General features: G+C 43.1%; 1 protein-coding gene across 2 annotated transcripts; it reads left to right on the top strand.

Annotated features, from left to right (window-relative positions):
- The first annotated feature begins 47 nt into the window (after positions 1 to 47).
- Positions 48 to 27,639, top strand: LOC111226742 (ankyrin repeat and KH domain-containing protein 1-like). Of its 2 annotated transcripts, none has more exons than XM_022752044.1 (39): positions 48 to 466; positions 3,707 to 3,860; positions 10,122 to 10,278; positions 10,489 to 10,636; positions 10,851 to 10,998; positions 11,085 to 11,318; positions 11,452 to 11,546; positions 12,161 to 12,316; positions 12,982 to 13,063; positions 13,282 to 13,473; positions 13,610 to 13,719; positions 14,007 to 14,094; positions 14,942 to 15,069; positions 15,176 to 15,319; positions 15,445 to 15,547; positions 15,709 to 15,971; positions 16,149 to 16,430; positions 16,524 to 16,947; positions 17,094 to 17,233; positions 17,346 to 17,457; positions 17,582 to 17,727; positions 17,835 to 17,977; positions 18,497 to 18,710; positions 18,872 to 19,047; positions 19,369 to 19,531; positions 19,622 to 19,717; positions 19,821 to 19,937; positions 20,076 to 20,244; positions 20,391 to 20,590; positions 20,730 to 21,082; positions 21,342 to 21,494; positions 21,770 to 21,919; positions 23,831 to 25,415; positions 25,647 to 25,836; positions 26,117 to 26,242; positions 26,479 to 26,730; positions 26,901 to 27,085; positions 27,176 to 27,343; positions 27,472 to 27,639. In XM_022752044.1, exons 1-39 carry the CDS (start codon positions 188 to 190, stop codon positions 27,529 to 27,531), a joined length of 8,085 nt encoding a protein of 2,694 aa, XP_022607765.1. In that variant the 5' UTR covers positions 48 to 187; the 3' UTR covers positions 27,532 to 27,639. The 2 variants fall into 2 exon arrangements, with proteins under 2 accessions (XP_022607765.1, XP_022607764.1); XM_022752043.1 differs by having other exon boundaries at positions 10,474 to 10,636.
- The last annotated feature ends 284 nt before the right edge of the window (positions 27,640 to 27,923 follow it).

Below are 27,923 nucleotides of genomic sequence, written 5' to 3'. Positions count from 1 at the left end.
ACAGTGCGTATCGGGTTAGGTTGTTAGAAAGTTAATGGCTGGGGGAAAGAGATCCTCCTCAACCCTCGCTTCGGGAGAGTTTCTGGATTCCCTGAAGTAAAATCACGCAAATATCCTAAAAGAAAGAGCCTGGACGGACGTTTAAGTCAACAGCTAGCTCGTTAACACACGTATCGTGAACATAAGTATGCAGGATGCAGTAGCCGGGACGGCAATGCTGACGGACGGCTTCGAGGACGAGATTGACTCGGTGACTCCTCGCTCCCCAGTGGCAGGGATGGGGGTAGGAGCGACACCAGGAGGAGTCGGACTAGGGGGCATTGGAATTGGTGTAGGTGGAAAGAAAGTACGTTTGTACGGCGAACCAGGCGGGCCTGCTGCAGAAAGACTGGATTTCAAACTAGCGGCCGCGGCCGTCCTCTCCTCGGGTCCAGGATCCGGCAGCGACGAAGACGAGGTTTCAGAGGTAGCTACGCTAAGCTAAGCTAGTTAGCGAAGCCTAACCAGAGAGCTAGGCAACATTCCTCTCCTAGCGCGAGCTGGCTGCTAGCTAGCGAATTAGCTCGCAGTTGGCAACCACCCCCTCCCAGGCCGCTGAAATTACGTAAAATAAACCAGCACTTTAATGGAATAACGCCTCTTGTCAGCTCAGGTGCTCATGGGGCGTTTGATGTCGATAATGTTTGGTGAGACACAAGCAGTTGTTGACGCTAACCGGCTGAAATGTTTTATTTATGCAGCGCAGGCTGTGACCACGGCCTAGTTCGGGTGGAAGCGACGACGGCCTCGTTCGGTGCTGTCGTCTCGCAACACCCATCACAAGTTTGCAGCTCTCCCAACAGCTTTCTAGCCACAGCAAATGGAAGATGCCCGTAAACCCACGGACGTACACGACCGGCTAACTATCTGCCATTTCGTAGTTATGGTGCAATTACGTCACTTTTCCAAATCATGTAAATTAACTCCGATCGTCCCTCAGCTAACTTTTCTATACATGCAGATTATGCTTTTCCTCGCGGAACTACTCGAATTTTCGACAGTCTGTGTTGACAAATAACCCAGTTGTGTTTTTTTCATCTTTCGCCTCTGTCGGTTAGATAGCCACACCACTGTGTCAACTTGATTTGCGTTGTCAGAATTGAAAGCAGCTAGAGTTCATGTTGAGAGGTGTCCAACTTTCCATGTGCTGGCAGTCACACACGGGGACAGGTGTGATGGCATCAGCTGAACATACTGTAGACATGTTTTATATCGGCTCCGATGGATACACAGATTAAACCAATTATTTGTCTCCACAGCACAAATTTTACAGGCCACCTTCTTAGATGACTGTGTGACAGAACCACCTCTTGGGAGATTTTGTCAAAATAGTCTAAAGGTTACTAATCAGACTCACGAAATGCCATGAGTCCAACCAAACCATCTTTACTGCACATCTTGTCTAATGTGAGCTGTCAGTTAAAAGATGTTAAGATTTGTAAGCCATACTATTGTCATGTAATTGAGTTTACACCATCATATGACGGCAGCAGGCACAGAAATTGAACTTCTCAGACTGCTGGATGGCAAATATTTGATTTGCACACATCTGTCAAAGGTGTCAGTTCAATGGCGTTTTCATGGCAGGTAATGTTATTTATCATCCCAAAGGTGATGCAGGATTTAGTCTTAGAAACACTGTTATCAATGAGTTATGGGTGTGGAAAGCAATGCACATTACCTGTTGAGCCATCTCTGTTATACTTCACTAATATCTGACTTAAGAGGTATTTGTATGCTACATACTACCTACATGACAGCTAGACAAGTAATGATGCCAGTTGATACTAATGTCAATATAGCTTTGCAATTTCTGTCTAGGCATCAGCTGTGTAGTAGTAGAAGAAGAAAATTATCAAGTTTGACAATTACATCTCGGGCAGTTTAATTGAGTCGTGTTTCAAGTATATGACCTCGTGTCATGTTTCTTCACTCACCCAGCCTACTAAATAAGTCTGAAAGGGAGCATTTGTTGTGGTGTTTTACTCCAGTGGAGAACTCGCTGCTCTGGGCAGTAGCTAAAATCTGAGCCCCAGGATTAAGCAGATGCCATTCTAGGCCTTTCCAGCTCTCTGGATACCAACACTCTGGGAACTGTAGTTCATTAATAGTGAAGACTGATGTCCGTTGTTGATTATAAAAGCCTTCATAGAACTACATCCCCCATGGGTTGTTGTGCTCTGTGTTACTATCATATAGCTGAATTCCTCCACATTGCTGAATGCTGACTCTCTCTCAACATTTGCTCTCTCTAGGCCAGGCCCTAAAAACCTGCTGCAGCTTATGGATGGACATACACAAAGATTGTTACTTTATCAGTTTCGATCAGTGCGTGTTTTGCAAACTGTTGACACTGCTTACATTAACTTGTAATTTATTCTAAATCATGCCATTATTTAAAAGTTTCACCTTCCAGGTAGGCTGTTGCCCGAGTTAAATATATTGTATGTCTAATTTGTCATACTCAGTACGGTAAATGAATATACCTGGTCTACTCAACATGATAAATGATATACGTAGAAATTTGTTAAGACAGTACATAGTGGGGTACAATTTAATCAAGCTACTCGCTTGGAATTGTGTAAATTGATATTTGGTTTATGTAATTATCTTTTTTTCCCTCATCAACACTGTAAATAGATGTCGGATGCACTCAGGTGCCAGTAGGACTGGCCTCTAGATGAAAACCAAAACACTTCACCTATAACAAAATTTTATTTGAGGACAGGGGAGTTAAAACTGTCACTAGTTTACTGACAATTGATAGAATGTGCAATTCAAATATAAACAAGTCCCACTCCTAAAATTTGAAACAAAATAGGTTGAACCAGCTGTTACTCTGAAATAGATTAATGTAAACAAGTCGTGTGTGTTTGTTGACATTTATAATTTTGTTTTCTGTACTCATATTGTTTACATGGGTAATGTGTATAAAGAGCAGAGTAAAATGGGCCTCTATTATGTGTAATTAGACGAAAACACATAATTCTTATGTTTCATGTGTAAGTTCCCGTCTTCATTTACATGTAAATATAGCTTTAATATGGTTAACAATATTGATTGGGGCTTTAGTAACATTTACAAAAATATTAATTGACCAGCTGCACTTAGAACTAAATAAAACATTGTTTGTTGTGCCAGTAAAGTTTATATTTATTATGTTGACTCATTTGGAAGAATAAAATGTTTGTAATACAGACCGTAATACATGATAGCCAACAGGAGAAAAGCACAGGTATGAGGCTGTGGTGCTGTACTTGGGCAGCTGACTCTCAGCTGAATCTCTCCATGTGTGCAGGGGTTGTAATTCCTGGCCGTGGTACTTCCTGTGCTTTGACTCTTATCCCTGTGCTCCTTTTTGCTTCCCTTCTGTTGAAAGAAACTGTAAATAAACAAAGGCAGCATGCCTGGTCTTTTTATAGGTGGTGTATTTGTGTGTGGGGCCACTTCTATACAGAGTAATAGAAATAATATGTGATGTATTAAGCCGCACAATTCTAATGTTTTCACTCTGTTTCACACTTTCTCATGAGTTATTCTATTTTGTAAGTACAGGCCAATGTCAAGACTTTACATAAATTACAGTTGTTGATCAGAAACTAACATGAAAATAGCTGTCAAAGGGCTAATGATTTTTATTTTACCCTCCTCCCTCTATCTATCTCAGGTGGAGTCATTCATTTTGGACCAGGAAGACCTGGATAACCCCATCATGAAGACAGCGTCAGAGTTGCTTTTGTCCAGCGCCACAGATGGAGTAGATTTAAGGACTGTTGATCCAGAGACACAGGCTCGACTTGAAGCTCTACTGGAAGCTGCAGGTATGACTGCTTTGTCTGAACTTACTTTAGCTTTACAAGACTTGACACGTTAATTCGTAATTGACCAGTACGTCACTGGCCACACCTATTTTTCTCCAACTAATCTTAATTTATAGCCTTTAACATACAGTAATTTTGAATAAATAAAACCACATCTTTCTGCCTCAGCTCTTTCTGCCCTATCCCTTTTCCACTCCTAACAACAGTTGTAAAGGTCTTGATTTGTATAAAGCCTAAAGCTCAAATATCAATAGAGAGAACCTGCAGGTTCTGCAAGTGTCATATCAGCACATAGTTTGAAAGTGATTTGGGTAAATTAGTTTGATTAGAAATTGTAATCTAGGTGTAAGAAGGCCTGTGTAGATTAATCCATTAGGGCTGGGTGTCCTGGCCTCGTTTGGGCTTATGAACATTACCGGGCAGATTAACGCTGCAACACGCTTGAGCCTCCCCAGCTTGCAGAGAGCCTGTGTTGAACGGCTAATGGCTAATCTCATTCTATTCCCCTTTCTCCCTGAGTAGTCAGAACAGAAGAGGTGGAACCGTACATTATTGGTTTGTTTAAGGTCTTCAGACTGCATAATAATAATAACAACAGTAATGATGGTGATAATGATGATAATAATCATAATAACTTTAATGTTTTCTTATATTGATTTGTGAGGTGTCCTGTAGTGCTGTAAAATATCAGCAGAGAGAGAGAGAGGAGTATCTGTCTATAACAATTGTGGCAGGAAGATTTGGACAGCCGCTGTTCATTCTCAGCATGACCAAAGTAGCCAAATACCAGGCCTGTCAAGACATCACCGGGGAAGATGAAAGCGTCCGGTGATGTCTGTTGGTTGTACACTTCAGGCAGTTGTTTCAAACCACCAAAAGAAGTTTAAAATGATGATGATGTGTCAGATTATTTTTAATTTTTCCAATACATTCTAGGTACCTAAATGTGGGAGACTATGCATGGGAGAGGGTTACAGTTCTCACAGTGTTTATTTGTTGAGGATATAAACACCTGCAAATTAAAGAAGAAGAATGTCTCTTTAACTTCATAGTTTTTGTGTCCTTGTTTCATTTCCAGTCCATTGTACTGGAGTGCAGAGCCAAAAGAACAAAAATGTGACTCTGCCCTGCTACTTACGGTTGTTGAACCTTGAGCATTTTGTTCATGTGGGGGATGAAGAGAGGCTGTCCAAACCCTCTGGCACAAAAAATTATAGACACCCTTCAAAGATGTATTAGAACATTCTGTAACAGGTCACTATATTAACTACGGTTTTGGGAAGGATGTGATTATATTTTTTGATTATTACCCGTCAGACATAAGGTGCATTTTAACCGCAGGAACTCTACTCCTGGAACTAGGAACCTTTGGAGGAACTACGTGTGTTTCCACTGCAAGGACCAGGGTCGAAATTACGTTCCCGGGATTTTTTTTTTACCCCCCAAAAAAGTCCCTGCTCCTCGGGTAGTACTTTCTGAAAGTATAGGAACCTCCGGGGTGGGGCTTGCAGCGCTGAACATAGTCGCATGAATACCGCTCCTCTCTTTTGCAGCTTTGACTCAACAATCCCGTTTCCAAAGCAGTAATTCCTGATCAATAGCAGCATAATTTGAATCTCCTCTATGTTTTCTGTTTTTGCAGTATCGCACAAATGCTGCCTGTCTCTCGCTTTATATGGCGCCATCGTTGTTGTATAGTGTTTTGCATTATCGCCACCTGCTGTGCTGGAGTGTAACAGCCTGTCATAACTGTCATACGTCTGCAGGCCAATTTGCCTAATCTTCCTGGGTTTTCAGAACGCAGTGGAAACACAGGCAATCAAAAACCTGTAGGAACCGTTTTAGTTAATTGAAAAACGATATATTTAATCTGAACTGACTTTAGTTTTAATATAAGCCTTGTAAGTGTGGATGACGCAGCTCTATAACTTATATAGGAAAATATCATATCGTATACAATAAATATCAGATCAGTCTTTGTGATCAGGTTGTGAATTGTATTTAGGTAAAAAATCTTGGTAGCAACCTGGTCTGTCTCACCCAATTTTTGTAACTCGTCCAGTGCTCATGTTGCTTTCTGCAGCGATTAAGCAGGTGGGCATTTATGTGATGGGCCGTTTTTTTCTCTGAAATCCTCACAGTCCTACTTCCATCACTGTCTCTGTTCTCTGCTGAACTCCACCATTCACTGCACAGTGATGACTATCTTTTTGCCCCTTCTTTAAAGACACTTTTTATTATAGATGTGTTATACATTACAACTCCCTGTGAAGACTTTGAACTAGTGGTACTGTAGAGCAATGTTGTTATTCACATGTCCCTAAATTGTTGGTGTATATAGTGCTCTACCAGCACTTGCATAAGGATGCACATAGAACACGCCACAAGCATACGGGTGACATGTTACACATTTCTGCTGACTGTAGAAAGCATTAGAACATATCAACAGTTGTTGTTTGTGCCGTAAAAGGTAGTAGGGTGTCTGTGAAAAGGGGCCATGAAAAACAATCCAGGTTTGAAAACATTACAATGAAGAAATACAAAAGTTAAAAAATAGATTGGAAATGTTTGTTAGGCCTTAAGGGTACTAACAGTGTGCTTTAGGGAGAATCATTGAATGTAAACAAAACAGTTTACAGTGATTACTCCACAGTATACTTTTAGAGCAGAAACCCTCACATTTTCTGTTTGGAGATCCCTTGTTGCTCTGTACTGTGTACGTGTGTGCATGTTGTCACGATGCAGCCACTAGTAGAAAGGCCAGTTTATTACAATATCAGCCTAAGATGAATAAGATGTATATTCCTACCTGTTCTCATCTAGCCAGTTGCAGTGTTTGTCTATTGCAAATATTGCTCCTCTGTCAAACCAGAATTTTGCACACTAATCTAGCTTAGATGAATTCTCTCCAAACACTGTCAAACTTCGGTATTAAATGGCTCTCCTCAGGCTACATTGACCAGACACCTTGCAGCAGAGACACTTGACTTTACAAGGCAAGGCAGGTTTATTTGTATAGCACCATGCAAACTCAGACAATTACTGTATTACTGTACTTAATGTATACAAATGCTTAAACAATATTTAAAAAGAAAGAACCATTAAATGGTAAAGCAAATATAGTAAAAAAAACAACATGAAATGTATTAAGTAAGGCATTTAAAAGTGTATAAAGGGAAGAAAAACTAAACGGTTTAGTTTTTATTGTATTTAGTCTTTGTTGCAAAGGGAGACCAGGTTAATACAGCAGTACAAACATTTGAAAGAGGGCACATAAAGTACAAAGCAACCAGACACACAAAAAATCTTGAAAAAGATTCAGTGCAGTTATCATCTCAAAATTAATTAACAAGAAAAGTCAAATACACAAAAATGGTAAATCAAAAGCAAAGGAAGATTAGAGCTCTCATGTAGATGAATGCACATTTCATATGACGCTGGCTAGTATTTTTTAGAATTTGTGGCTCTGAACTGTAGTTGAACCGTAAACTGTACTGTACGTTATTTGGCTGTCAACATTCATCAGCTGATATGTTAATTTCAACAGTAAAGCAGTTGAGAGGCATTTCTCATCTTTAATGAAGCTTTTAGGCTAATTCCTGTTAACATGTTATACATCATTTTTAAAAAACAGTCTGATGTTTATTATAATCTGCTGAATATAATAAACATCAGAAACTCCAGTAACTCATTAGCTAAGGCTGACCAACTTTAACATTACTGCATCTTACCCAGAATGCAACAACTTTTCCCTGAAATTATGTTTTTAGACAATTACACTGGAGCATGTGAACACATTGTATGCGACCTGTGATACCAGCCAATGTTAGAAGTTTACATACGGCTCTTTATCTCAAAGTTAAAGATTTAGGTTGGAAATAGAATCATCTAGGTCAAGGAGCAACCAAGTGAGGATTGCTCTGATTTTAGAAGCTCTCAGGTAAATTAATGAAAAGGTTTCTGACACATAACAAAGTTAATATATTAGAGTAATCATAACCCACTTTACAGGTGTGAGTTTACCTTTGAATTATTTCGGTATGTGTCTGAGTCTGCTTTAATTAACTGTTTTAATGTTGCACATATATCAGAAAAGTCATGGTGCGATTTCGATCCAATGTGGCGTTTGTATATACAAACAGCAGCTAGATGCTACATAAAAGGCAACAAACACACATACACACACCCACCCCCCATTTTATGTCTTTTGTGGATAATACAATGTTTCCTTTAGGCTACTTCACATGCTGAACATTAACCTCAACATAAAGCAAATAATTTTACTCCATTAGATGTCAAGTTAATGTGACTCAGGTCAACACAACTGCTGCTTTGATGTAGTTGTTATTGCAGTACAAGATGCATATAAATGTCCTAGTGTCAGTGCTGCCATGTTAGTGGGAATGCCAGTTGTGTGTTCTAAATAAGCATTTGTTGTTTGTGCGTGTATGTATATACTGTTCATGCAATGACAGATTTTATTTGATAAAAGATTATGTTGTTTGTATAAACATGTCAAACAGAGTATTCGTGGAGCTCTGCTGAAGCAGGTGCTTATGGGTAAACACACTGTATATCCCTTTCATCCTGGATCTAAATACCTTGTATCTATACACCTTTGTGGTTTACTGTAATTGGCTAAGGCAGGTCTCAACCAGGAGCTAAGGACACTGGCCATTTGAAAAGGATATCATCAAAACCTGGTGGTAGTCTGCCATTGAGAATTTGATTTTAAAAAAAAAAAAAAAAAAAAAAAAAAAAAAAAAAAAGATGCAAGTCATCTTTATTTCTACATAGTGAATGAATGATTTAATGTTGAATAATTGATTATGTTAAAGTGTTAAAATAACAAATGAAAGTCAATGAGCTTTAACTTTGACATGCTTGCAGTTTTGCGTTGGCTGAAATTTAAATTAGCAACTTGGATAAAAATGTTTATTCAGATTGCATAGTGTGTTGGTGGTACAGTGGGTGTAGGCAGCTTAGTGGCTAGCCAGTAACTAGTCTCAGTTGAAATACTATAAAAACATCTACTTGTATTTTAATGCAGTCTTGACCTCAATAACACTTAGAGTCAAACCTAAATAGGTGAAGGTCAGTTATTTTTGTTTAAAGTGTGATTCAAAGTTGTAGAGACAAGTTATTGTCTCATAAATTTACAAATAGGTTAGAAAAAAATATCACCGTCATTTATAGCCCTTCACCCCCCATATTCAGTCTGTTTTGGTTCAGTGAACTTCTCTGAGATAAACATGATACAGTAAAACATTAATGATCAACTTCCTCAACCTCTTGTTTCCCTCTGCCTTGGGGACCATTGCGAAATCCCCGTCTGAGAGCCGTACTAAGTTTAGCTCTAGTCGCAGGCCTAGTGGTGAAAACACAGGAGGACCACAAGGACTGGAGCTCACTTCTGCCTGGCTAATGGATGGGTTGAGGCTGAGGCCGAAAAGTTCAAAGCCAACACTTTTTTTCTTCTCTCTTGGCTCTTCTCACTTTATTTTTCCACACACATGCTCTTAAAACGAAAGCACACACACACACACACACACACACACACACACACACACACACACACACACACAAACACTTGAATGGTTTCATTGGTTGGGAAATGGTCCTTGTTCTGTCGTCTGAAAGAGATCTTTCACTGTAGGTCATTAGCGAAAGTTGTTGTTTTTTCCTCTTGCTTGCTCTTCACTCTTGTTCTCCTCTTTGCCGTTCTCTTTTCTTCCAAATACATACACAAACATGTTTTTTCCTCATAAAGCATTTTGTTTTCTTCCCAGTTGTGCTTTTCTCCCTTGCTTCTATAATTCACACAGGATGAGAACCTTTTCTTCTCTAACATTAACAGCCTGAACCTCTGTCTACTAGTACATACAACTAACATTACCTCCCTCACTGTATTCATTCTAGTTCTGGTCACAGATCTGATCTTACCTGGACAGTCCCAGAGTAGCCCAGTGGATATTGTTTTGTATCTTACCATTTGACCCAGTCACTGGCAAAATATTATGAATCATAGATGGTGTATTCAAAGTAGTGAAAAAAAGATATTAAGCCATATTAACAAATGCTTGTGTGTGTTTTCTGTGTCTGTGTGTGACTTTTTTTTTCTTTTTCCTCTTTGTGTATGCTACTACTAACCCTGGACTGGATTGGCTGGACTGGACTTGCTTCTTCATCTGGTCTGGTGTGGTTGTGCTCCCCTGTGGTTTGCCTTGCCCTATGCACCTCTTCCCTTTTGGTGTTCGGCAGGCATCGGTAAACTGTCCACTGCCGATGGTAAAGCTTTTGCAGACCCCGAGGTGCTACGGCGACTGACGTCATCTGTGAGCTGTGCCCTGGATGAGGCTGCAGCAGCCCTGACACGTATGAGAGCTGAAAACACACTCAACGCCGGCCAAGCCGACAAGTATGTATCTCGCCCATACTGACACTGGCATATGCCAGTTTATCTTGTACACAGGTTAATAGACCGATACAGTTGCTCTTAATAGACTGATAGAATTGCATATACAGTATGTCTGTGTGTTTGCTCCTTTAAAGTGATTGCGTAATTGTGAGGCGTATGTGTGTTCACCTGTCACAGTGGCAGTAATTGTAGCAGTCTGGTTATTTTCAGCCGTAGTTTAGCAGAGGCGTGCTCAGATGGGGATGTCAACGCTGTGCGCAAATTGTTGGATGAGGGACGGAGCGTCAACGAACACACAGAGGAAGGGGAGAGCCTGCTGTGCCTCGCCTGCTCAGCTGGCTACTATGAACTTGCACAGGTATGTGAAGGGAGGGTGGGAGCGGGATGTAATTTTAGCATAATTGTGATTTACATGCATGCAATGTGTATTATCTGTACACTGAAGCAACCTGTATGCAAAGCAAAGATAAAATCATGATGATATCACTGGCTTATTGTTATGGGGAAATTTGCCATTGGTGACAAGCCCCATGGATGCTCCTTAATCTTATCATTTCATCTTTCATCTTTAGGTTTTGTTGGCCATGCATGCCAATGTAGAGGACAGGGGCATCAAGGGGGATATAACGCCACTCATGGCTGCTGCCAGTGGAGGTTATGTGGACATTGTAAAACTACTCCTGGTCCACGGGGCAGATGTTAATGCACAGTCCTCTACAGGTGAAAGCCCTTTTCATTTCTCTATAATTAGGATTATGTCCTTTACTCTGTTTTGCAGTCAGATTAATGTCTCTGCTTTCTTCCAGGCAACACAGCTCTGACGTACGCATGTGCTGGTGGCTTTGTGGATGTGGTGAAGGTGCTGCTGAAAGAGGGTGCTAACATTGAGGACCACAACGAGAACGGACACACACCTCTTATGGAGGCGGCCAGCGCTGGCCACGTGGAGGTGGCCAGGGTACTCTTGGAGTATGGCGCCGGCATCAACACACACTCCAATGAGTTCAAGGAGAGTGCTCTCACACTCGCCTGCTATAAAGGTCTGAATGCGAATATAGTGTCTGTCCTTTTGATTACCTCGATTAGTTTCTCTGACTTTTACATGTTCTTTACTAATACTCTATTAAGATTGATAAAAGTTTTAGAAAATGGATTTTTGTTTGTCTGTTGCAGGTCACTTGGATATGGTGCGTTTTCTGTTGGAGGCTGGAGCAGACCAGGAACATAAGACAGATGAAATGCACACAGCACTGATGGAGGCTTGCATGGTGAGCATCTGACCCAAACCAAATGATTACCTAAATATTCACTTGCTTCAAAGTTGTATTGATTGTATTTGCTTGTACTTTTGTTTCAGACAAATAATCCATTACTTTTGTGGCGAATGTAGATGACGGACAACAATTTCTCCCCAGAATTTTATTCTTTCCCCATGACTCAGTCTTTGTCATCAACATGGTCAAAATTGTCATATTTTTAAATTCAAATTGTGTATCTATAGATTACCTTTTGTATCACTGTCAGGTTACAGATCCAAAATTAACACCATTTTAAAATAAGAGTGTCTGTAGGTTTGTACGCCGTCAGTATCCACACTCTGAAGCATTTTGACAGAGCTCTCAGCACAGTACACACTCATATTTGGCCATCTGAGTGGGAAAGTAGACTTGATTCAGTAAATATGTTAAGCACGAGCTGTTAACACCTGTGTGTACCATGATCATCTTGATATTGATTTCAACTGCCTCACCCAGCGCTAGTTAGAGTTTCATGCTGTGCTCAGCCTCATGTAGTGTGATTGTATTTAAGCTTAGCTGAAAATTGATCCCATGTAATGTATTCAGGTGCTTATCTCTACATTCTTTGTGTCTCGCTGTCCCAGGACGGCCATGTGGAGGTAGCACGGCTGCTGTTGGACAGCGGTGCTCAGGTCAACATGCCAGCTGATTCCTTCGAGTCGCCCCTTACTCTTGCAGCCTGTGGAGGACATGTGGAGCTGGCAGCCTTGCTAATAGAGAGAGGAGCCAACTTGGAGGAGGTGTGTAAAGAGACAGACAGCAGACCATAAAATACAGGAGGGGATGAAATTCCCTGTTGTCTTTCCAAAGCTGTATCTATAAATAAATAGATTATGTAGCCGTCGACCAAGAATAGCCTTCAACTTTTTGACATTCATACTGCCCTGCTACTATTGGGGTGCATTGTGTTGAGTACTATACTAGCCAGAGTTTAGACGAGAGTTTAAGTTTTTCTAAAATTGAAAATGGGAATTTCATTTGTTATTGACATTTAAATGACATTTATGAAGCCAACTGCATGGGTAATCTTTAAAAAAGAAAAGAAAATAAGAGAGCAATAGAGCAAGCACGAAAAACTGAAAATTATTCAGGAATTTTTCATTGCCGTTATTTAAAGGTTAATAAAGAAAAAACACACTTAGCTGGTAGTGAGTTCACAAAATGCCGAATGAAATAACATAGCTTCGGGTTTTAGTGGGCTGTTTTTCATCCACTTCACATTTTATGTAAAGATATCCTCTTGGATGCCAGCATCAAACGACAAGCCAGGTGAAAATTTCCATCCTCAGTGAGAGAACACAGACACAAAAGATGAGGGCAGAGTTCTACACCACAGAGTAATCTTGCAGTGAGTCATACTCACCCATATGCTTTCTTATCTGCTGACGCTTTGGTTTGTGTCCAGGTTAATGATGAGGGCTACACCCCCCTGATGGAGGCAGCTAGAGAAGGCCATGAAGAGATGGTAGCACTGCTGCTGGCTCAAGGTAAACAAGCTTTGCTCCTACATCTGGGAAATGGAAACTTGATTTCAAATGCCATTCCAGTAAATAGTTTACTCTTGGTTTGGATTTGTTTGCCTGTGATCAGTTTTCTCTTAGTATTTTTCTGCCTAAGAATCAAGACATCTCTAAATAATGATGATTTACCCTTTTTGGAACCAAACCAGTCACCAATCACTAACTGTTCTTGCTGTGTTGTCCAGGTGCTAACATCAACGCCCAGACAGAAGAGACCCAGGAGACGGCTTTGACTCTAGCATGCTGTGGAGGCTTCTTGGAAGTGGCCGACTTCCTCATCAAGGCAGGGGCTGACATTGAGTTGGGCTGCTCTACTCCTCTAATGGAGGCTGCACAGGAGGGCCATCTGGAGTTGGTCAAATACCTACTGGCTGCAGGTGAGCTAGAAAAATAGAGGCAAGGAGCTGCAGATCAGGGACAACAAAGAGACAAAGAGTGTGCTTAGCTATAATTAAAAATGTTTTAGTCTTGCCTCTGTGCTTATAATCCTAAGCTTTTGGTTTTCTCATTCAGGGGCAAACGTTCATGCCACCACGGCAACAGGTGACACGGCGTTGACGTATGCATGTGAGAATGGACACACTGATGTCGCAGATGTGCTGCTGCAGGCTGGAGCCAACTTGGTATGCTATACTCTTAAATCCTCTTGGTCACTCCTGATTTGTTTGCCTTTTGTTTTACATATTTTAGATAGCACCAGAATCAGAACAGATGTAATAGCATCTGGATCTTCACTGTGGAAATTTGAATTGATTGAACTGAACACAGTCTGTTGTGAGAAGCCAGCCTTATAGATTGCAGAACTACAACAGCTGTTTTCTGTTTTTTGGATGAATTTAACTCATAACTCTTGTTTAACTTCTGGTCTCACCTAAGCTTTTACTAACCCATCATCACCTTTGTCATCAAGGAACACGAGTCTGAAGGGGGGCGGACGCCCTTAATGAAGGCAGCAAGGGCGGGACATCTCTGTACAGTGCAGTTCCTTATCAGCAAAGGTGCGTTATTGATTAGCTGTTCAGCAGAACCAATTTAAATGTACTTTTTCTGGGAATCAGTGGTTTTAACCTAAATCCTCTTAAGAGTTACTTGAGTGTCTTTTTTGAAAAGTCGAGCTGTGGTCATTTAAGCAGATTTCTGACTTCAGTTCAGGGAATTTTAATATGTACAAGACTACTGTAACTAGATCATACTTTGTAAATATTGGTTACTACATTATCTGTCTCTACTTTGATGACTAAAACCCAAACCTGGATTTCAGGGAGATCTGGACTTAGTCTTTGTGTTTTTATACAGAGTAGCTGCTTCATCAGATTTCTTTGGTTGTCTTTGTTGTACTTTCAGTGCAGCTGTTCTTTGTGTCTTGGTCACTGCAATTTCTAGTTAACCTTGATTATATTATTTCTGTTTTCCATTGTGCGGGGATAATATTTGAAGCAGGTCTCAAATTCAGGGACATAATAGGTAATTTAGTACAAGTACATAAGTAATGGTGGCATAATCATATAATGAGTTCAAAAAAATCAACAACCCACTCATGGGTGGATCAATATGAAAATGCAAAAAAAAAAATTAGGGAAAGAGGATTTTGCACTGATGCACTTACCTCTGTGATAAGACAACAGCAATAAATTAATTAGTAATTGTTACTTAGTGCAGTACTTGAATTGGTGAATTTACTTACTTAAATTTTCTTAGAAAATATTTATATTGACTCTGTATATATAATTACCACTAATTAATTTGGGTTATAGGCCTAAGCAGTTTGCCTTTGTGAATAGAATAATTAGTGATATCTCATACACAGTGAGTTAATTTGTTTACCTTCCTCCTTCTCCTGTCCAGGTGCTAATGTGAACAGAGCTACTGCCAATAATGATCACACAGTTGTGTCTCTGGCCTGTGCTGGAGGACATCTGGCTGTGGTGGAGTTGCTGCTGGCGCATGGGGCGGATCCTACACACAGACTCAAAGTAATGCACACACACTGGATATACATCAGACCAGATAGAATATTTAAGCTTTTCCATTTGTGTGTAACAATAACACATTGAAATGATTTATGTTTGCTCTTTATAGGATGGTTCGACCATGTTGATAGAAGCTGCTAAGGGTGGCCACACCAATGTGGTGTCCTACTTGTTGGACTACCCCAACAACATCTTGTCTGTCCCAGCCCCTGACCTCTCCCAGCTCACTCCCCCCTCGCAAGATGCCTCTCAGGTAAACACAGAAAATAATTTGACTTTTTTTGATGTTCTTCTGGGAAATCCATCGTTTTTTAGCAAGAGAAAAGTCTAATATTTGTTTTTGATTGCTTTAACGTAACACATCCTCTGCCATAACAGGTTCCTCGTGTCCCAATCCAAGCTCTTGCCATGGTAGTGCCCCCCCAGGAGCCTGACCGAGCCCCATCAAACATCGCCACACCCCCACCCATCTCCAGTAAAGGTAAACAGTGCTACAAGTCCTCTAACCCTGGTCATTGCACTCAAGAAATAAAGTCGCAGACTTCACTAAGCTATTTAGCTGTTGTCTCGCTAGCTTTAATGCATTTTATTGTTAACCCAGCCTAATCCTCAACCTCTTCGATCTCTTTTGTTCAAATCCAGGCGTGTCCAAACAGAGACAGGCAGCCCTTCAGCCCGGTGTCCCCACCTCAGTTGGCCGGGGGCCTGAAGCAGAACCTCTGCCACCCTTCCACTTATGCCAACCTCTAGAGTGCATTGTGGAGGAGACGGAGGGCAAACTGAACGAGCTGGGCCAGAGAATCAGCGCTATTGAGAAGGCCCAGCTTCAGTCACTAGAGCTCATTCAGGGGGAGCCGCTCACCAAAGACAAGATTGAGGAGCTGAAGAAGAGCCGGGAGGAGCAGGTATGATCCATCATCCACTTAAGCACTACTCTCGTTTTGAATCGTCTTTTAAGTGTTTTAAGTAAGATGGATGGATATAAATTTACAAGAAAATTCACACTTAATGTTATTGTGCATGTAGAACAGAGTATCAGAAATTAAGTTGGTCAAACAACGATGTGGCTGTTGCCTATTTAGGTGCAGAAGAAGAAGAAAATCTTGAAGGAGTTGCAGAAGGTGGAGCGCCAGCTGCAGCTGAAAACACAGCAACAGTTCACCAAAGAGTACATGGAGGCGAAGGGCTTAAAAGAGGAGCAGGAGGCTGGACTGAGCCAGGGCCCGGGGCCTGGAAGTACGACGTCTGCTCCGGGGCCCCTTCCCACCTCACCAGGTGCCCAGGTACACACCAGCTCCGACACGGATGAAGAGGCCAACAAAGATGGGGAGCAAGAGGAGCAGCCAGGAGAGGAAGGGGAAGAGGTGAAACTCTTGTAATTCTTTTTTTTTAATGTATTTATTTTTATAATGTTAGTGCTGACTTTGTTAACTCTTTTGGTGTTTGTGTGTTTTCAGGATGAGGAAGACGACGACGAAGAGGAGGGTTCGGAGGAAGAGGCAGATGGCGAAGAGGAAGACTACCCTAAGCTTCCTCAGGTGGGTACAATCCTCTACAGGGATGGGCCACAGCTACCACAGCAGCCTCCTCTGCCCCCTTCGCCACAAGCTCAACCCCAGCCTCCTCCGCCGCCTCCTCAGGCTGCCTTCGTCCCTATTCAGCCCCTGCCAGACTACAACCCTACAGACTACCCGGGAAGTACCAGCCCAGAGCTGCAGAGGGTACTGGTGGGACAGCAGATGCTGGGCCAACAGCAGCAGGGCCAGGGTCAGCAGTTGGCTGGGTTAGGCCCGGGAATGATACCTCAGCAGGCCCCAGATGGGCTCATGGTAGCTACACCTGCACAGACGCTCACAGACACGCTGGATGACATCATGGCAGGTAAGTGCACTTCTTTTTGCTGTCCATTTGAGATTGTTGAATCTCATTAGATGTAAGTGCCTGCTAAATCCTTAACCTGTATGTGTATGTGTATGTGTATGTGTATGTATGTATAACTGTTTTCATTTTTTTTCCCCCTATTGCAGCTGTGAGCAACCGCGTACCCATGCTGAACACTACAACCTCACCCACACCCTTGTCCCAGCCACCCACACAGACGCCCGCAAACATCGCCTCGCCCCCTTCAGTCCTGCCCCTCTATCCCTCTGTTGACATAGATGCACATGTAAGACACATTACCATTTTTACACAACAGAGATCTTAAAATTGACAATACACTTAAGGACATGTATGCACAAAGTCCTCTACCCTGCTGAGAGATGTTGCTTTCCCCACAGACGGAGAGTAACCATGACACAGCGCTGACGCTGGCATGCGCAGGAGGACACGAGGAGCTCGTGTCTGTCCTCATTGCACGGGGAGCCAACATTGAGCACCGGGACAAAAAAGGTAATAAAGTGCGATAATAAAAGACTATCAATGGTATCATGAACAACAGTGTGGTGTGAAACAGAATTGATATATAGTAGGTGATTTTATAATTTAGCTGATCAATTTTCTCTGCTTTCCACAGGTTTTACTCCTCTGATCCTGGCTGCCACTGCTGGCCATGTAGGAGTGGTGGAGGTGCTCCTGGACAAAGGGGGTGACATTGAGGCTCAGTCAGAGAGAACCAAAGACACACCCCTCTCCCTTGCTTGCTCTGGGGGACGCCAGGAGGTAAACACATTGTCTTCGTTTACTTTCACAATAGTGACAATAATAGAGTCACGATAGTCCTGTTTGTTTTCCTGGCTTGAAATATGTTGTGTAACTGTGTTGGACAGGTTGTTGAGTTGCTGCTGCTTCGGGGAGCCAATAAGGAACACCGCAACGTTTCAGACTACACGCCTCTTAGCTTGGCTGCTTCTGGGGGTTACGTCAACATCATCAAGATACTCCTCAATGCTGGAGCTGAGATTAACTCCAGGTCAGTGACAAGAACCTTGGTATTCTTTTTGAACCCTTGGTATGATGAAACGTCTCCATCCATATGAAGTTCATTAACTGGATAATCTGAATGTGATGATATTGTTTCAGTTCCTGAAAGTGAATGAGGTTGGACTTTGGATTTCTTCTTTAGACACATAAGGTTTTTAAATCACATGGTGCCAAACAAATACAACATCTCTGTGAAATGTGCCTTTGGGTTTCAGCCACACCCTAAAGTAATTGCATAGTGATGACCTGTTATAAATGAGGAGTGAGGAAACAGTAAGGCAATAACTCCAAAACAAAGGTTTTATAGCAGCTGCTACTTTGATAAATACTGCTCTGCAGAAGTTAAAGTACATGTTAAGTAGCTACATTGCAGTAAAATGGTATTGTTTACTGAAACCAAGACAAATACTCAATGATCAGTCTCATCAGCATAAGTGCACATTAAAGAGTTAAGTGTTTTAGTTAGATTTTGGTCACTTAACAGTTTATTTGTTTACTTTCTTACCAGGACTGGCAGTAAGCTGGGAATCTCTCCTTTGATGCTGGCAGCTATGAACGGTCATGTACCAGCAGTGAAGCTGTTGCTAGATATGGGCTCGGACATCAATGCCCAGATTGAGACCAACAGAAACACAGCTCTGACCCTAGCCTGCTTCCAGGGACGGGCTGAGGTCGTCAGTCTGCTGCTAGATCGCAAGGCCAACGTAGAGCATCGTGCTAAAGTGAGGACACTCCCACTTAACCAGAATTAACCTTAAATGTGCTCTCTGCCACATAATACATGCAATTAATGTTTTGGTCCCTTTTTTTGGTTTGGCTTGGTTTGGTTTTTTGGTTCTGCACCTGCTGGCCATCTTGCTAATTGATTCCTCACTTCATGCAGACCGGTCTTACTCCTCTGATGGAGGCAGCCTCAGGAGGTTATGCAGAGGTGGGCCGAGTGCTGCTGGATAAAGGCGCTGATGTCAATGCTCCCCCTGTTCCCTCATCCCGAGACACTGCCCTCACCATTGCTGCCGACAAGGGCCACTACAAGTTTTGTGAGCTGCTCATCAACAGGTGAGTCCTCTTTATAGGTGGTGTTTCTGTGCAAAACTGTATTCTAGTTTTTTTTTCCATAATGGGATGATCCTCAGTTGCTTCTGATGTTGAGTGAATCAGATTTTAGAATTGGCAAAGACCTTGTGTTACTGGCTTTATTGCAGCTACTGATTGCACACAAATTGTCTTTTTTTCCGTTCACATTATGTTCGACATCTTGAATAGAGCTGAAGCAGATATATAAAAGCACTCTTACTTTGGTGATTTTAATCAGACGTTGGCCTGTCCCCACCCTGTCAGCTGCATTCCTAAAGTCAACCCTTCTTCCTGTCTTTGCAGGGGTGCCCATATCGACGTACGAAACAAGAAAGGGAACACTCCTCTATGGCTGGCGGCAAACGGCGGCCATTTTGACGTGGTCCAGCTCTTGGTGCATGCCAGTGCTGATGTGGATGCAGCTGACAACCGCAAGATTACCCCTCTCATGGCTGCTTTTCGCAAGGTGCAGTGTTTACTAAAACCATGGTTGTCACTGTGTCATGCTACAATTTGACAAGCCTCCGGTCACTAAACATTTAACTTAACATTTCAGGGTCATGTGAAGGTGGTGCAGTATCTTGTAAAGGAAGTCAACCAATTCCCATCAGATATCGAGTGCATGAGATATATCGCCACGATCGCTGACAAGGTAGGCATTGATTTCCTTTTCCGTCATTAGTGTGCTACATCTATTGGAATTGACAAATGTGATCAAGATGCTCTAACGCCATCTGTTCCCTTTTTTGTTGCAGGAGCTGTTGAAGAAGTGCCACCAGTGCATGGAAACCATCGTCAAAGCCAAAGACCAGCAAGCAGCCGAGGCCAACAAGAACGCTAGCATTCTCCTCAAGGAGCTAGACTTGGAGAAGGTAATGTCCGATACTATGGCTGTACTTTTGGAGGTCAAAACATTCTGAATACACTGCAAGGATGAGTAGAACCATGTTTTTTTTTAGTTTTTTTTTTTTTTTTTTTTTTTTACACTGACTCTGTTTTGTGTGCGTCAGTCCCGAGAGGAGAGCAAGAAGCAGGCTCTGGCTGCCAAGCGAGAGAAGCGTAAGGAGAAACGCAAGAAGAAGAAGGAGGAGCAGAAGAGGAAGCAGGAGGAAGAGGAGGGGCAGAAAGTCAAGGAAGAGTCCTCTGAGATGCAGGAGCAGAAGGAGGATTCAGCTGAAGGTATGTTTTTATGGATTTTTTTCTAGAGAAAGCGAGAGAGACTGAGAGAGAGACTGCAGAATTTGAGCTTTCTAATACCTGCAGTTATGTTGCACTAGAATTAAGTGGTTTGTAACCTTTCCTGTCTCCATTTCCCCCCCCTTTAGAAACGGAGGTTCCCATCGAGCCTCCCAGTGCAACCACCACCACCACCATTGGTATATCTGCCACCTCCACCACTTTCACTACAGCTTTTGGTAAGAAGCGAGCTAGTGTGGCCACTACCCCAAGCACCAATCGCAAGAACAAAAAGAACAAGACAAAGGACTCTTCGCCCAATGAACCCATCATATTACAGGATCCGCAGGTGAGCACTACAACTATGCGTGTGCCTGTTGCTGAATCATTCTTTGTAGATTTGATGATCCTGATTTTATGTATTAGGCTAGAGTACCGTGATGAACAAAAAAGAACATAACAATGACATCTTTGCTTTTTCTTTTTAGGTTGCACTAGCACAGCACAAGGCTGACAAGAACAAGATCCACGGTGAGCCACGGGGTGGGGGTGGGGGAGTGACGGGTGGCAACAGCGATTCTGACCCCTTGGATAGCACCGACTGTGCCAGTGAGAGCAGCAGCAGCGGGGGCAAGAGTCAGGAGCTCAACTACCTCCCTGACCTCACCTCCTCCGCCTCCTCCTCCTCCTCTTCCTCCTCCTCCTCCTCCTCCTCAGCCCCATCCTCAGGAGCAGCCCAGGCCCTCCTGCCTGGCCCAGAGAAGAGACACTGTCCTCAGCCGCAGACTGACGGCAAGGTGGACAACAAGGTCACAGTCTCCATCTCAAAACCAACGCAAAAGTGAGTCCCTGATGGAGCAGAGCAGATTTATCATCTGTCATAGAGTGTGTGTGTGGCTGTGTGTGGCTGTGTGTGGCTGTGTGTGGCTGTGTGTGGCTGTTCATCTAGGGAGAAGAAGCTGAGCTTTAAAGTGCTATTTTTGTGTGTGAAGTTTTGTTAAATTGCAGACATTCTCAATTTATCTTCTATCCTATTATAACAGAGTATACCTTTATTATTATCTTCAAACTCAACCTGATCTTTGCATGTTTTGTCACAGAGCTCCAGACATGAGCGATTCCACCTCCAACTCCCTGCCCTCTCCATTCAAGACCATGGCTCTTCCCATCACCTCACCCAACAGTAAGCTCAGCCTCACAAGCCCCAAGAGAGGCCAGAAGAGAGAAGAAGGTTGGAAGGAGGTGGTCAGAAGGTCAGTTTATTTAAATATAACCTTTTACATTGTACACATTTCCTTGCTTCTAGTACTCAAGTTTTACTCCATGTGCACACATTTGTAAGGGAGATTATTTTTTGGTGTATTATATCATTCCAAGCATATACATTACTGACATGGAGATAATAAATTTGCATTTATCTTTTTATGAGTTTTGTATATGTAAATGTAAATTACAATCATCGGAGTTACTATAGGCCAGTACACACAAATGCATAAAAGACTGACCTTTGACTGCTTTTTTTTTGAAGATCAAAGAAGCTGTCTGTGCCGGCCTCCGTTGTGTCTCGGATCATGGGTCGAGGGGGCTGCAACATCACCGCCATCCAGGACGTGACAGGAGCTCACATTGACGTGGACAAGCAGAAGGACAAGAATGGGGAGAGGATGATAACCATAAGGTAAGAATAATGCCCTCTGGTGGACTGTAAACACCACTGCATGTGAAGTATAACAGTTGGTTAGATGCATAAAGCACGCAAAGCTATTAGATGATGTCATTCATTTGTAGTGGCCAGACCTACAATGCAGCAGTCCAGCACTTGTTTTAAAATGTGTGGGGACACTGCATTTAATGTAAGTAGGCTTCAGGGAAATTTAATTGCTATCCTATTTCATCTCAATATTATGAGGTACTGTAACTCTACTGTCCTCACCATATCAGTGCCATAAACACTAACTGCTGAAGGCAAGCACTGCATAGACACAATATAACCAAATTGCCTGCATGCATACCATGTTCAGCACACTTACGTCTGCAAGGTCTTGTACACATTTTCACTACAAAGGTGTTAGGGGAGGTCCCACTGCTGCGGCCAAGGAAAATGTTTAGGGTAGATGTGGTGCCTGCATGTTGGTAATTTTTATGATGAGAACAGTAAACAAATACCGTTGCTACTGCTATTACATAGCAATAGTAAGTAGTTTACTTTGCTCCAAGACACTAGAGTTAGATAAGAAGGCTGATTACATGATAACAATGAGGCAGCAGCAATAGTACACACCAGCAGTCAATTTAATAACTGCATGTGCTGCACCCACTGGAGAAACTCAACACTGAATAGCAATTTCAAATATCAACCATGAGGCTCTGAGGGGCGGCTTAGTCTGTCACAAGACTTTATCAGACTTAATTATATCATCACTTTAGATTTGTTACTAGGGATGGGTACCAAAACCCAGTATTAAATGGGCCCATGGGCTAAAGTTTTAAAACCGTAGTATTGATAAGCTCTGACATTATCAGTTCTGCTCTGGGTACTGGAGATATTAAGAAAATAGATCTCCTATTTATTATTGCTACATAAAAGTTATCTTGCAAATTTTATCTCACCATAGCTATTTCTAAATATGACATTTGTCTATGATGCATATTCGTTACTCTTAACTCAGAGGAGAGATCTCTGTCTCTGTGACTGTGTGCAAGAGCGGGGGCAGCGCTCTGTCTCACGCTGCAGCACCACGCAGCACACACACAAACACACAGAGACCCTGCTACTAGTGACAAAGTTGAAAAAACTATACGTTCGAAAGTGTGGTTACATTTCAGTTGGGTCGGTGCTGACGATGCTCGTTGCCACAAGTGCAAGTCTGTTTTGCATGCAAGGGCAGAAGCATCTACTGAAAGTCCATCACATACAAGCAGAGAAATGCACAGTTTTTGACTCCCCAGCACGTATTCATCTGTTGTTGCCCCAGTTATTTTAAGAATGCTAGCAGCCTGGAGCCCACACACAGAGTTACATTATGTGAGCATGGGTAATGATGAAAACTAAACATTAGCCAGCAGATTGTTTTGGGTGCATTCATAAATTCAGTCTGAAATGGACAGAGCATCATCTGAACTGTTGTACTGCACAGTAAAAATATGTCAAAGAAAAGGTCCTGGTTCTAAGTAATTGTTTATTACATTTGTTTTAAATTACAAAATACATCATCACAAAATTGAGTAATACTGTATTCATTGTTCAGAACATTGCTGTTTCTTATGCTGTAAAAAATTGTTTATTTTTTTACATTTCAATAATCACTTTATAGTCTATAGTAGTGATTTATTCAAAACAATGCTGTTGTAGTTTGCTGCCGTACGTATGAGAAAATAAACCAGAATAAATTCTGTTCTTAAATCGTTCCTTTTTTTCTCTTAAAAAAATAACAAAAATAACCGATGAGAGTACAGTTAAAACACTGTATCAATAAGCAATATCGGTAAAAGTAGTTCTACTATAAAAATCTTAACAATAACCATCCTTATTTGTTACACATTTCAACAGAAAAACATAGTCTGAATAAAGCCTGCTTTTTTGTTTCAGAGGAGGGACGGAGTCTACAAGGTATGCAGTCCAGCTGATCAATGCTCTAATCCAAGACCCAGCCAAAGAGCTTGAGGATCTTATCCCGAGGAATCACATCAGAGCCCCAGGCTCTAAAACGACCTCCGCTTCCTTCCCCAGTACCACAGGGGCTACCAGCGGTTCAACCACTGGACCAAAGGCCCTGAGCTCGTTAGTGACCTCAACAGGCGTGTCGTTCCAGCCCTCCTCATCCTCATCTTCATCCTCCTCTCAGGCCGGGGGAAAGATTGGGAAGGGGCTGTCATCAAATGTCAGACAGCCTTTCCCTGTGTCTTTGCCCTTGGCGTACGCCCACCCTCAGCTGGCTCTACTGGCTGCTCAGACCATGCACCAGATCAGACACCCTCGTCTACCCATGGCCCAGTTTGGTGGTACCTTCTCGCCCGCCGCCAGCACCTGGGGACCCTTCCCCGTGCGTCCTGTAAGTCCAGGCAGTGCTAACAGCTCCCCCAAGCACAATGGAGGAACCAACAGCACTGGAGGCCAGGCCAGACCCAACTCAACTCACAGTGAGCACAGCAACACAGCCAGCTCAGGAGCCCCAGTCACGACCACCAACACCACCACCACCAGTGCTCCTAACACATCTACAGCTGCAGCCTCACCTCACACCCCTAATCCTACCCCATACAATCCCCAGCCGAGCATCCCCACCCCTTCTTCTGTCAGAAAACAGCTCTTCGCCCCCGACCCAAAGCCTGCTGGTGTCACCCCTGTGTCTGCTGCTGCCACTGCAACTAGTGGCACTAATGCAGTACGAGGCACAGGTTCTCCTGCACATCATAGTTCCACTACAACTACCGCTAACACCCCTCAGCCAGTCGGACCTATCTCGCAGCCCCCTATCCAGCCAACTAAAACAGAGCCCAGTGCTGTTGTGCCTCCTGGAAAAGACAAGCCCTCTCTACCTGTAGAGAACCAGCTTGTTTCTGTCAGTGAGAGCATTAACTCTGTGGGTTTCACTGCACCTGCCATGGCTTTACCTCCCAAGCCAGAGCCTCGACAGCAGTTACCTCCCCCTCCCTCCTCTGTACCGTCCACAGAGGCTCCACCACCCCTCCTCAACCCACAGCCCAGCTCCCACCTCCCCTCAGCACCTCCTCCTGTCCTGTCGCACAATGTTGCACACCCCAACAACACTGTACCCCATTTCTCAGCCCCCGCGCCCAGAGTCTCCCATCGTATGCAGCCACCAGGGCCTTACTATTCCCTTCCTGAACAGCAGCAGCAGCAACAACAGCAGCAGACACAACAACAACAGCAGCAGCAACAACAATCTGTGTTCGTGCCCTTCAACGCTCAGCAAGAACTCCCGAAACAGAGCCAAAACCAGACGTCCCAGCCCACGAGTTTGCCTCCACAGGCTCAGACCCAAGCTCAAGCCCAGGCTCAAGGCTCCCTTCAGGTCTCTGCTAACCTGGGCATGATGAACGGTTCACAGATGCAGCATGTGGCCAGTGCAGGCAAGCCTCAGCAGATACCTCCCAACTTTGGTCCTGCAGGCCTCTTCAACTTCAGCAGCATCTTTGATAACAACAGCCAGGTAAGTTAAAGTAACATTTATATAATAAACATTAGCCATCCAGCTTGTTATGACTTTTGGCTGTTCGTATGCAATCACTTAAAATGACACAGAACGAGGTTAAATAGTTATTTAAAATTTAAATTGAAAAAGTAAACGGTACATGGTTCTCTTTTTTTTTGCTGTTACATAAGATCAATCAGGCACTCAGTGATTATAATGCTGTTATAATCAATTGTGTGTGCCGTGCAGGTTGGAAACAATCAGGTGTGGGGTGCATGCCATCTGCCTGCTCGCTCACCTCCAGAGCAGTCGTACTCAGCCCCACCAGCCTACATGAGCATGGGCCAAATGGAGAACATGATGCCCCCACCGCCTCCAGACAGCTCCAAAGCCCCCGGCTACCGCTCTGCCTCCCAGAGGATGGTCAACAGCCCCATCGGTATGACCGTTTTTTCTTTTACTTCATGCATGATCGTTTTGTTGATATTTATTTATCTGTGACTCCCTTTGAGTTTTTAAGAGGAAGGTAACTAAAATAACTGCACCAAAATGGGACCAGCAAGAGAATATAATTATTACTGAATATAATTAAATCATATACATGTGAGAAAAAGTGAAAAGGTAGAAACATCTGTTCACAAGTATTTATTAATATGGTGACTTTTTGAGGTAGTTTTTACTCTATATTGAGCTGTCTCTTTAATTGTCTGCACACACAGCTTTGACCAGCTATGCTACCAGTATCTCTGGCAGCCCTGTGTATCTGCACGGTCATACAGCAGTTGGCACGCCCTCCTTCAGCAGACAGCACTTTTCCCCCCACCCATGGAGTGCATCCACATCAGGTACTAGGCTCACGCTCTTCTTTTATCATTTTCTTATAACTGTTCAGCCTCAAATGATCTATTTGCACATTTAGAAAAAACGTTTTATAACTGAGCTTTTTATAAATGACATTTTATCGGCTTATTTTCTCTTTACTTTGTAAAGTAGTACACATTTATCTTTTATCAATACTTTCAAATATGTAAATGTGACCTGCTCCTTACTATTTCTTCTTACACTGTCTCTTCTCCACCAGGTGAATCCCCTGTCCCACCTCCCTCTACGGTGTCATCCTCTGCCCTTTCCACCTCAGCCGTGGCGCCTCCTCCCCAGCCTAAGCCAGGCAGCTCCTCGCAGCAGGACCGGAAGGTTCCCCCACCCATTGGCACAGAGCGGCTGGCCAGGATCAGGCAGACGGGTTCAGTCAACCCACCTCTCCTCACCACCAGCTACACGGCATCTGTAGGACAGGGAGGCATTTGGTCGTTTGGGGTTGGCAGTGCTTCAGGTAAGAGCAAATTTAGGTGTTTAATGTTCCTTTTTTCTGTCTTATTGCAAGACCATGGGGGAAATGGTGAATAAATTAAGTGTAGATGAGTGACTTAAAAACAACCAAACCACATAACTTTAACTGTGTTCATTAATTAAGTGATTAACCCCTTGTGTGTCTTGTTACAGAGGCTATGTCCGGATGGTCCCAGCCTCTGATGAGCAGCCACATGATGCATCCTCAGCTTCAGGCAGAACAGTCAGCCTTCTCTCAGCACCAGCCCATGGAGCAGGACGACACAGGCATCGCAAACCCTGCTAACAACTACCACCAGCCTCAGCATTTGCCCAACAGTTACATGGACTTCCCAAAGGTAACACAAAGCCATGGCTCTGTAGATGATTTAACCTCTGTTCCTCTTATGTACACATGTTTTACCAGTGACCTGTTATTGTCTGTTCAGGGAATGCCTATGTCAATGTATGGAGGAACCATGCTGCCTCCTCATCCTCCTATGGCAGAGGGGCCAGGGGGACCGATGTACAATGGTTTGCACGCTGGCGACCCCGCATGGAGCCCCATCATCAAAGTGGTCCCAAACAATGCAGATAACTCTGACCCACAACAGCAGGTAACACACCCATGCTGTCTAATCAGGTTTAACTGGCTTACAGGCTTGTATTTCTGCCTTCAGTCAGATATAATATTTGACTACTTTCATTCTAACATGTTCCCTTTATTGATCCTTTTCTACTTTAGGTGTGGCCTGGTACCTGGGCACCTCACGTGGGCAATGTGCACCTGAACCACGTCAACTAGACGGCGTCCACAGCAATCAAAACGCACACAGCATGACCCACAACGCAAACATGAAATACCAACTGACGAATATGACCGAATGAGACTACAAAGAAAAAAAAAAAAACGTACAACATTGTTAACTTTAGTAGACCTGAGAGTGCAGAGCAGAGGTTGAAGAATTGGAAGTTCTCTTGACGCCATTCTTTGATGTGCCTATCTCAGACAATGAAAGAGGAAACTGGGCGAGAGCTGTTATCAGTGTCCCGATGATGCAAACAAACATGCGCGATCACCTGTTCAACAGGATCCATTCTCTGCGTAGTTTAGCGATTTTGACTTAAACCCACATACACCGTTCTTGGGCTGCAGGGGGCTCAACATGAAGTAGCTATTTAAACTTGGCCCAGAAC

Source organism: Seriola dumerili, unplaced genomic scaffold, assembly GCF_002260705.1.
Source record: "Seriola dumerili isolate Sdu_G_001 unplaced genomic scaffold, Sdu_1.0 BDQW01000161.1, whole genome shotgun sequence".
NCBI lineage: Eukaryota > Metazoa > Chordata > Actinopteri > Carangiformes > Carangidae > Seriola > Seriola dumerili.
This window is presented reverse-complemented; position numbering and strand designations above follow the sequence as displayed.

What these genes read in the sequence shown, in the direction of transcription:
- LOC111226742 (XM_022752043.1), top strand. Translation starts at nt 188, where the DNA reads ATGCAGGATGCAGTAGCCGGGACGGCAATGCTGACGGACGGCTTCGAG. An exon ending in GCAGTTCCTTATCAGCAAAG is followed by an intron (nt 14,095 to 14,941) that starts GTGCGTTATTGA and finishes TCTCCTGTCCAG; the next exon opens with GTGCTAATGTGAACAGAGCT. An exon ending in CCCACCCATCTCCAGTAAAG is followed by an intron (nt 15,548 to 15,708) that starts GTAAACAGTGCT and finishes GTTCAAATCCAG; the next exon opens with GCGTGTCCAAACAGAGACAG.